Here is a 10,212-nt window from a genome sequence, read left to right on the forward strand (position 1 = left end):
TGCTGTATAGCAAGAGTATAAACTGCTCTATAGCAAGGCTATACATTGCTCTATAGCAAGACTATAGATTGCTCTATAGTTAAGAATATAAACTGCTCTATAGTCAAGACTATAGACTGGTCTATAGTCATGACTATAAACTGCTCTATAGCAAGACTATAGATTGCTCTATAGCAAGACTATAGATTGATCTATAGTAAAGAATATAGACTGCTCTATAGTCTAGACTATATATTGCTCTATAGTCAAGACTATAGACTGCTCTATAGTCAAGACTACAGACTGCTCTACAGTCAAGACTACAGACTGCTTTATAGCAAGAATGTAGACTGCTCTATAGTCAAGACTATAGACTGCTATATAGTCAAGACTATAAACTGCTCTATAGTCAAGACTATAAACTAGTATATAGTCAGGACTATAGACTGCTCTATAGCAAGACTATAGACTGCTCTATAGTCAAGTATATAGACTGCTCGATTGTCAAGACTATAGACTGCTCTATAGTCAAGACTGTAGACTGCTGTATAGTCAAGACTATAGACTGCTCTATAGTCAAGACTATAGACTGCTCTATAGAAAAGACTGTAGACTGCTCTATAATCAAGACTATAAACTAGTATAATGTCAGGACTATAGACTGGTCCATAGACAAGTACACAAGCTGGTCACATTTTGCCAAAATTTTTAGTATATTTACATATGAACACGCAAAAATAAAAAATATATATTTTAGTAATTCAAGAAAGGAGTGCCTGTTGCCTCAACAATAATAAAAATATTACAAGGATATTTTTCCTCTCAATGACAAGTCTAAAAAAATACAACAAAAATATAAAATTTATAAATTTTCACAAATTTTATTAAATATTCAAGGCAAAACAAAAAACTTTCTTTTATTTGACCTTGACTAAAAAAAGTGAATAATGTATAACTGTTTGTCTAAGCTAAAAAACATATAATTTATTTTATTTAATTTAAAATACCAAAATGATCCTTATACCTACATATAAGATGTTGTATTTGTATAGTCGATGAAAATTTTCAAAGAAATTTGTCAAAATGTCTTATTTTGGCACTTTTGCAGCGTTTACCACTTATAAATTTTATTTATAAATCAAAGCAACAAAAAAAAAATCACAAATTAATACCGTCTAAAAAGAAATCCATTCAATTTCATATGAATTATTTGTACGGGTTGGGTTTTATTGTTGTTTTTTCTTTAAATTTAACTTTAGCTTCAAGTTTGTTGTTTAGATTTTTAATGATTGATATTGAAATGTCACGCAGACGCGCATGTGGTTAATGTAAATGTCTGTAATTCCTTTTTATTGTATTTTATTCGTATTTACAAATATACCATTTTACAAGTATGTGTGAGCGGGAATGTCTCATAGAGCCTTTAGGCACTGCTGCGGGTGTTTAATCACTCATTCAGTGTGTTCACATCCACTTACAATTTTTTGTATACACATACTTAAAAACATACATATGTATGTATTGAAGTATTGAAAATAAAATAAAAATTTGCTAAAAGCCATATATTTTTATGTCACACATATTTATTTATTTTTTACATATTTACATACCTTTATAGTATATATACTAACGTATGTGTAAATAAGTTAGTATAACGGTATAGAAAATAACAAATTTATTTGCCTTTTTACGACTTTGACAAGCAGTTGACAAATGTTTACGTTTCATATCAATATGTTTATATGTGTAACTTTACGTAAAGGATATCAGGAAAGTTTTCGGACAAAACAGAAACAGATTTAAAGTAAGTCACATATGTTGAATATTTTAAATTACCGCAATTTCGAATATAGTCAACGATTAGACCCTTATGTGTGTTACTTAAACAAGTACTTTAAAAGCAGTTTAATAGAAGAGGATATCAGCGCTCTATAAATAAATAAATTTTAAATAAATTTGGACCTTCAAATACATAGTATATCCGCTTACTTGAGAACGATCCTTGTAACCTAGACATCAGATTAATTTTATGTTATAAATACTCTAAACATATCAAAATCATTCGACGGGCATATAGTGTTTAATTGGTTTTGTTCTGAGGACTCTAAATACCCTGCATTCGACATTCCAGTTCATTATTTGAAGTATAATTTTTTAAAGGCATTTTGTAGACATTCTTTATAAGACAGACAACGGTTAAGAGTAAAAAATTATACATATATGAAGACTATAGACTGATCTATAGTCATGACTATATACTGATCTACATTTACAAATATATATTGATATATAGCGAATAGTATAGTCTCATCTATACTGAACACTTATCTAAATTCAATACAAAAGACTGATCTCTATATAATAAAGCTCATTCTATGTCATGACACGAATTTAGACTGACGTACATTCACTAATCTATAATCAAGACTAAAGACTGATCTATACCTAATGCTATAAACATTTTGAGGAGATTGATATATGTTTATGAAGACTATAGACTGATCTAGTGGCTTCTGGTAGGTTAGTGGTTAGTGTTCTAGTCTGGTAGACCAGAGGTGGTGAGTTCGAAGCTCCCCCGAGGCACTGGTTATGGAGCGCACAATAAGCCCGATAGAGGCCTAGGTGTATATCTTAGGATTTGATGTATATACATCCTGCATTCAAAATAACTAACATAGACTGATCTATAGTCAAGACTATAGACTAATCAACATTCACAAAAATATTGATCTATGTATGTATACTGATCTATAACGAAGACTATAGCCAGAACTATAGTGAAGACTTATTTAAAGTTAATATTAATGACTGATCTATAGGCCAGAATAAAGACTGGTCTACATTTATTAATCTATGATCGAAACTAAAGAGTGATCTATAACGAATGCTATCGGCTGATTTATAGGGTTGATATATGTATACTATACATATTGCATATTTAAGAATATAGTCATTTTATAGTCAAGAATATAGCCTGATCTATAGTAAAGATCGTGAGAAAGCTCTTAAAGTTTAATATCATTTTGTGGAAATTCATTATAAGACGGGCACCGGAAAAGATTTAAAACTGATTAAACTTAAGACTATTACAAATATAACTATAAGATTATTGCCTGATCTATATATATTGAAGTCTTATCTAAAGTCAATACTAAAGACTAATCTACCTATAGTAAAAACTGATCTATAGAAAATAATGTATATGGACCTACATAAACTAATCAATAATCAAGATTAAAAGCTATATCAAATACTATAGAATATACATAGATTGATATATAGTCATATACTGATCTATAGACATTTTATGAAGATTCATTATAAGACAGGCAACGGCAACGTGTTAAAAATTATATGTAAAAGCTATAGAGTGATCATCATTCCCAAATATATACTGGTCTAAATTCAAGACAATAAACTAATCTATGGCGATATATAGGCAATACTAAATACTGCTTAACATATAGTAAAGAAGGCAGGATTGCGAACAGATCTACATATATTCCAAATATAGAGTGATGTGTGTTCACATATACATACATATAAACTGATTTATAATCAGGACCAAAGATTAATCTATAGCGAATACTGATTTAGACTGATTTATAGTCGAAAATATAAACAGATCTATAGTCAAAATTAAGAAATATAGACTTTTCATTACATTGAGAACAAATCAGTTTTTTGCTGATAAAGGCTGTCAAAAGACTTCCTTTACACCCTGTATGTGTAACAAAATATTTGTTTGTTGCATGTTATTTAACATTTGTCTCTATGTGTTTGTTTGTGTGTAACTATGTATGTATGTTTCATGTCGTTTTTCATTCGTATAATGAATTTTACGTTATTTTGATAATAAATTTTTATGCCACACTTTCAGTGACATTCTAATAGAGGTAATTTTTATCCGACTCACTCTTTATTTCGAAACAAAATTTAAATGACGGTGTTTTATTAAGAAAACTCATGAAAAAAAGGAGTGAATTTTACAAATTGAATTTGAAATAAATAAATAATGTAAGATTGATGAAGACGAAACCAATACACACTTTAGCTAATGATGATGATTTCCATGAAGAGTCTTTAAGACATTTTAGACAAATCGAAAACATTTTAAATAAATAATTTGTAAAGTACATTTTCAAATAGATATTTTTAAGCAATTTAAAATAATGGCAAAGGAACTTTTATTAACACGATTTAAAATCAAGAATTGAAGAAAACTTTACTTGCACTATGGCATGATATTAGACATGACCATAACGGTATGAAAAATGAAATGCCTTAATTAGTATTTTAACGCTATTATTATTGACATTTCCTTAAACAAATCATGTTGCACCAAAATTGACAGCTTATAACCATATCCACTTTACACATTTTACACCCAATCGTAAACATTTATGGTAATTGCAAACAGGAATAAGAACATTGCTTCATGCCACTGATATTTCAATTGGTAACTGTTTATGTCAACTATTTATTGAAATGATTTTTCAATTAACTAAACAACTTAAAACTATTTAAAATCTCCTTAAAAATTAATTACATTCAGAGATTGATGGTTGTTAGCGTATATGTGTGTATATGTATGTGTAGTAGAAACTAGTTCAAGCATTGATTGATTTATTGTAATTTTTCCATTAGATGACAAGTTAAATTGAAAATTATCCATATGCAATTTTGACAAATAAATATTATAACGTGTATTTATCATGCGGATCGATTGACCAAACGGCTTTACTTTAAGCTCCATTTAGGTAATTTTTTGCTGTAGTATTTGTGTTGTATTTTTTTTTTCTCAACTTTTTGTTGTAGTATTATTTATTTCTTTTTTTTTTGTTTGTTTAAATAATCCTGCTGTTACAATGCCACTAAACATATTAGTCGAATTGTGACAACATAAATAAATAAAATGCAATAAAAAACACAAAACTGACTAAAAATGCATTTGCTAAAATACATCACAATGACAAACACCTGCTGAGTCAAAATATATGGAAAAATAATGCACATTATACATTTTTTGATGTGAGACCATATGAAGAACGAATAATATGTTCAGTCAGATAGACGTCCAGCCGGCCATTCAGCAATTTAGCCACTTAGCCAGGCCAAGAGACCTCAGTGCGATATTTATTGAGAAAATTATTTAATGCAGTTAACAAAAAGCATGTTACAAGTTGATTTTTTAATGGTATTATACGACAGGTTAGATCTCCTATATTTTAATTTAATTGCTACATTTTATACTAACTACTAGTTGGTAGTGTTCTAGTCTATAAATATGGTGGTTGTTGGTTCGAATGCTAACAGAGACTCTGGTAAAGAAACTAACAACAGATCCGATATATGTATAGTAATATTTAAATAATTCATTCTCATGTTTTACTTAATTCAAAAATCCATATAATTCCCATTTAGTTAAGATTAGTTTTGCAATAAGTAGTTGAGTTTACATACCCCAGAAGTTCGGTCAGACAGTCCCGAACTACATATTTAACCTACCACTTAGGGTTACCCCTAGACACCGACTGTCCAGGTGACTAGGTATTTTAACATGTGCTTGTCCTACGATGAAGTCAATCGTCACCCCATAGATTACGAAAAGACAAACAGGTTAGACGTTAGTGGAAATCACTGTCTTTTTCGGATGTATTGACTCTTTGTCGAAGTGTAGGGACGGTATCATCATATTCAATACATTTGTGTGTTTTAGTGTTAATGCGTATGTATTTTAGTGATTTAACTAAGTATTGATTTGAGTACGGATTACTCAATTCTTTTTTTGAGTATACACAGAGAGAAAAAGAAATATACCTACACGCCTGGTACCAAATTGACACCAAACTGTTCATAATTTTTCAATAACATCCGTTGTCAAAGTATATACAAACGTACGACAACACTATGTAATGTTGACAGCATTCCAACGATTCGTTGTCGAAATCTAAATTTTATACACATCCGTTGTCTAAATGTTAACAAACGTGGTAAGCTCACTATTGACAAACAATCCGTTGCCAATGGTGAGCTTACCATAGTGTTTCCCTACGTATATACTTTGACAACGGATGTTATTGGAAAATTATAAACTCTTTGGCGTTAATTTGGTACCAGGCGTGTATATTTCTTTTTCCCTCTGTGTACGTACTTTTCTACTACTTTTCTGAAATGTCGTCGAAGTGCTTTACGTGAACATTTACCTTGAAGTCCTAATCACATGACTCATTGCCGCCCATTTATGTATTTTATAGGCCGGTAGCTATTTTTGTATATGGTTTTGTCGGTCCATCCGCAAGCGCTTTGCTTAAATTCTCGATCTATCTAATCTCGGATCAATGCTGCCCCGTTGGTTAACTTCCGAGATCCAAAAATATCACTTCCGTTTACAACCACACAGATGCGATAGCATATGTTGATTCGGCAACAGTAACTAGAGCCGTAATCAGTAGACCGAAACGTGAATCCATCAAATAAGGCGAGGACTTGTTCTTACTCACAGAGAAAGCACTGTGATAAATCCGGTATGAACAGAGTAAACCCTGAAACATACCCGGACTAGGAAAGAAAATTCAATGGTATCACTTGTATAAGATACGTGCCCCCCGAGGGTAGCTCTTTAATAACCGGGACAAGACAAAGACCTGTGGTGTAATGGTTCCCGTGGTAACAGCATGTATGGTTCTCTGGTTCGACCCCATTTCACATTATTCCAAATAAAGGGCGAGGATACATTTCATCATCACTAGTTTATAGTCCCGACAGGCTAGAGGTACTCGTAGCTCCTCTCTCCCCCGGTATTGCAATAACACCAAGATGAGGGTCTTTCATCAAGGTAACATGGCCCTGGAGAGACTACTTTTCTAAAGGGTAAAAAATTTTAATTTGTAATCCATTTTTCTGAAAGATCGACGAAGAGTTGCTGTCCTAGGAAATGAATTGGATGCCTCCAAGAGTAGGACACTGATAAAGAAGATAGTCAATTGATTGCTCTTCACCCTGTTAACTACTTCTGCAGAAGGCATTATAGGGTAAACCAAATCTTCTTGTATGGTTGCCAAAATTATTGTTCCCGGTAATGACAGCAATCATGTTACTGTGCTAGATCTACTCAATTTCGGAAGTTATGCTGAGCTTTTTAACTTTCTTCCTTATGATATGGGTTCGTTTCGTACTCCACCCTGTCTGAGAAAATTGATAGAAATACAGAAGAAGTAATATACATACGTCAGTATCGGACAATCCCCGTACATCTGTCGGGAATTTGATTACAGCTTGACTGTGGATGAACATTTGAAAACCTCTATTCTTTATTCTGTAATACTTGAGCTAATTTGCTGCTTTTCATATAGCTGTTTTTTAACATATTGTTCACTAAAGTAAATTTGATTCCTAAATGTTATTCCCGAATGGATGGAGATTTGAGCTCCATATACATGGAAAGACTTTGTGAGAACTATTTTGCTCTAGTCTCTAGTTTTCGGAGATAGTTAAATCGATGTTTAGAGGGTTGAAGTATTTGGGAGTCAATTCTCGATATTAGAGAATTAATAAACTCGTTTATCCTTAAGGTTTATGTGGCCTATGTATTGGGTCTGAATTCTGTGATTAATGCTTAATAGCTAATAAGTGTGCTAGAATCCAAAAATAGAGAATGGTCGATGTTGTGTCTAAGCTTTCTAAGTTTATGTGTAGTGCTTTCCTCACAACAGTGACTATATTCGTTGCCCTATCCGAAATATTGTGTTTCCAGGATACTTCGCACTGTCAACCCTATTTAATAGGGGCAGCAGGCATGGGGGGATAATGTCTACATTTTGAAGATTCACCAATTACAATTACTTGTAATTGTAATTGAAGTTTATCCAATTACAATTATTTGTACTTGAAGTTTTGCCAATTACAATTACTTGTAATTGTAATAGAAGTTTTGCCAATTACAATTACTTCTAATTGTAATTGAAGAATTTCCAGTTACAATTACTTGTAATTGTAAATTTTGTTCCTTATAATTACATGTAATTTTGTAATTTGTAATACCTAAATTACAATTACAAGTAATTTTAATTGGAAACTTCAATTGCAATTACAAGTAATTGTAATTGGTAAAACTTCAATTACAATTACAAGTAATTGTAATTGGTTATTGGTCAATTACACATAAAAGTAATTGTAATTGGAAAAACTTCAATTACAATTATAAATAAACAATTACAAATAATTGTAATTGGTTATTTCTCAATTACACATTACAAGTAATTGTAATTGACCATATAGTGAATTACTTTGTGTAATCATTACCCCCCATGCCTGAGGGGCAGTGAGAAGCTATAAATTTTCCTCAGAAAAATACAATCTCATTTTTTTCGGATTTAGAGCCAGTCCACTCTCGACCCTTCAGTCTACTCATTATTTCAAGTACTTCTTCTATTCTTTGTGATACCGTTGCAGATTTAAACATTATACTGCTACAGCTACGACTTCTGCATAAGAAACGTGTTGTATTGCTGGGAATCCAATGTCCAAAACAAATCTTTTATTTCTGTCTTATTAACACTTTTCAGGAAGTAATTTGATTTAGTTGTTTAATTTTTACAAAAAGCAAAGTGTAAATGTTGTTTCAAATCGATTTGATGGTTCTCAGCTCGCGATTTAATAAAATGTAGGGTGCCACGAGTCTACTTTAATGTAAAACAATATTTAAAAACAGAGCAAAAATAACAATTGCTCACTATCAAGTTAATAAAGTTATGAATCAACTGTAAATGATGAATATTTAAGCTTTTAGACAACAACAGCAACAAAAACAAAACGCTGCATAAATTGTGTAAAACAAAAACAACTATAAGTAGAAATGCAGTACCGCCAAGAGGAGAAGAAGTAGAAAGAAGAAAATGTACTATTGTGCTAATGTGTCTTACACAGCTCCAGCTCTAAGGGGGGTTTGGCTTTTTATGTCCAGACCTCATGTGGGCTTAATACTCGTATATAAAGTATTGCGTTTTTTTTTGTACGTTTTTGTTGCTGTTGCGTTAATGGGTTGCACAAAAAACCAACAGGCCATAAATACTCGCAAATGCAAACATTTAACTCTTATTTTCACTGTTAACAAAGTTAACAATAATTTTGTTTTGTTTTTCACTCATCTCGTTTTTTTCAACTCTTACTCTGTTTACGCGTTACTTATTTCTGACTTATTTTAATATTTTCTTATTGTCTTTTTTTTCCTTTCTTTCACCCTCTCTATCTCTGTGTTCCGCGCGCAGTTATGGCGCCAGTTATGATTTAGCATCACGTCGCAAGAATGCTACACGAGAGTCGACGGCAACACTGAAGGCCTGGCTAAATGAACACATGAAAAATCCATATCCAACCAAAGGCGAGAAGATCATGCTGGCAATAATCACTAAAATGACTCTGACGCAGGTCTCCACATGGTTCGCCAATGCGCGCAGACGTTTGAAAAAAGAAAACAAAATGACATGGGAACCCAAGAATCGTACGGAAGACGAAGATGCTCTGGGCTCAGATGATGAGAAAGAACATGAAGATGATGCTAGAATACGTTCGACATCAAGTACAAGTGTAGCTGCATCTGCTGCTCCACTACAGACGCCAGCAATGCCAACGCTTAAACGTGTCGAATATGAGACGCATTTAAGTGCAACAGGTGGTAATGGCGCTATAGGCCTTAACAACAATGTGGCAAACAGTGGTGGTGGTGCTGTTGGTAGTGCCGGTGCATTGACTGGCGTGGGTGTTGCAACAGATCTCACTGGAAATCATCATCATCATAGTATTTCAGGATTAAGCACGCAAGTGAAAGGTAAAGTATAACTTTTTTAGATTGGCAAAATTTTGGTAAGTTATGAAAGAAAAGTTATTTTGTATTATTATTTCAAAATAACCGATTTAGGTAAATAACATTTTTATCTTCGTAACAGCGATTTTGATTCTCTCATTTTTGGAAATGTCTATGAAATGTTATTGTTTCTCAAGTCAATTAATTTATTATATCGAATTAGCCAAAGCCGTTTAAGCCTAAATTTGATTTCATTGTGTGAGGGACAGTGGAGTTGAAAGGTCCAGAGATCTTTTTCTATTCCCTTGTTCCAGGACAATGTTATGCTCTATAATTACTTATTCTGGGGATTTATCGGTGTTAATTATATTAGGTGCCGTATATGTCCATGGACGTTATGACAATTTTTCAAAGTGGGCTATTTTCAA

General features: G+C 32.3%; 1 protein-coding gene across 2 annotated transcripts in view; it reads left to right on the forward strand.

Annotated features, from left to right (window-relative positions):
- Positions 1-10,212, forward strand: part of LOC119601450 (homeobox protein caupolican-like) — a 155,767-nt gene that overhangs the window by 114,527 nt on the left and 31,028 nt on the right. For both annotated transcript variants that reach the window (XM_037952387.1, XM_037952388.1), the window contains exon 4: positions 9,249-9,808. In XM_037952387.1, the coding sequence (XP_037808315.1) occupies positions 9,249-9,808 (560 nt within the window). The remainder of the gene's footprint in view (positions 1-9,248; positions 9,809-10,212) is intronic.

The sequence above is a fragment of the Lucilia sericata genome, unplaced genomic scaffold, assembly GCF_015586225.1.
Source record: "Lucilia sericata isolate MDLA Ls3-8-SP2 unplaced genomic scaffold, ASM1558622v1 Contig000165F_arrow, whole genome shotgun sequence".
NCBI lineage: Eukaryota > Metazoa > Arthropoda > Insecta > Diptera > Calliphoridae > Lucilia > Lucilia sericata.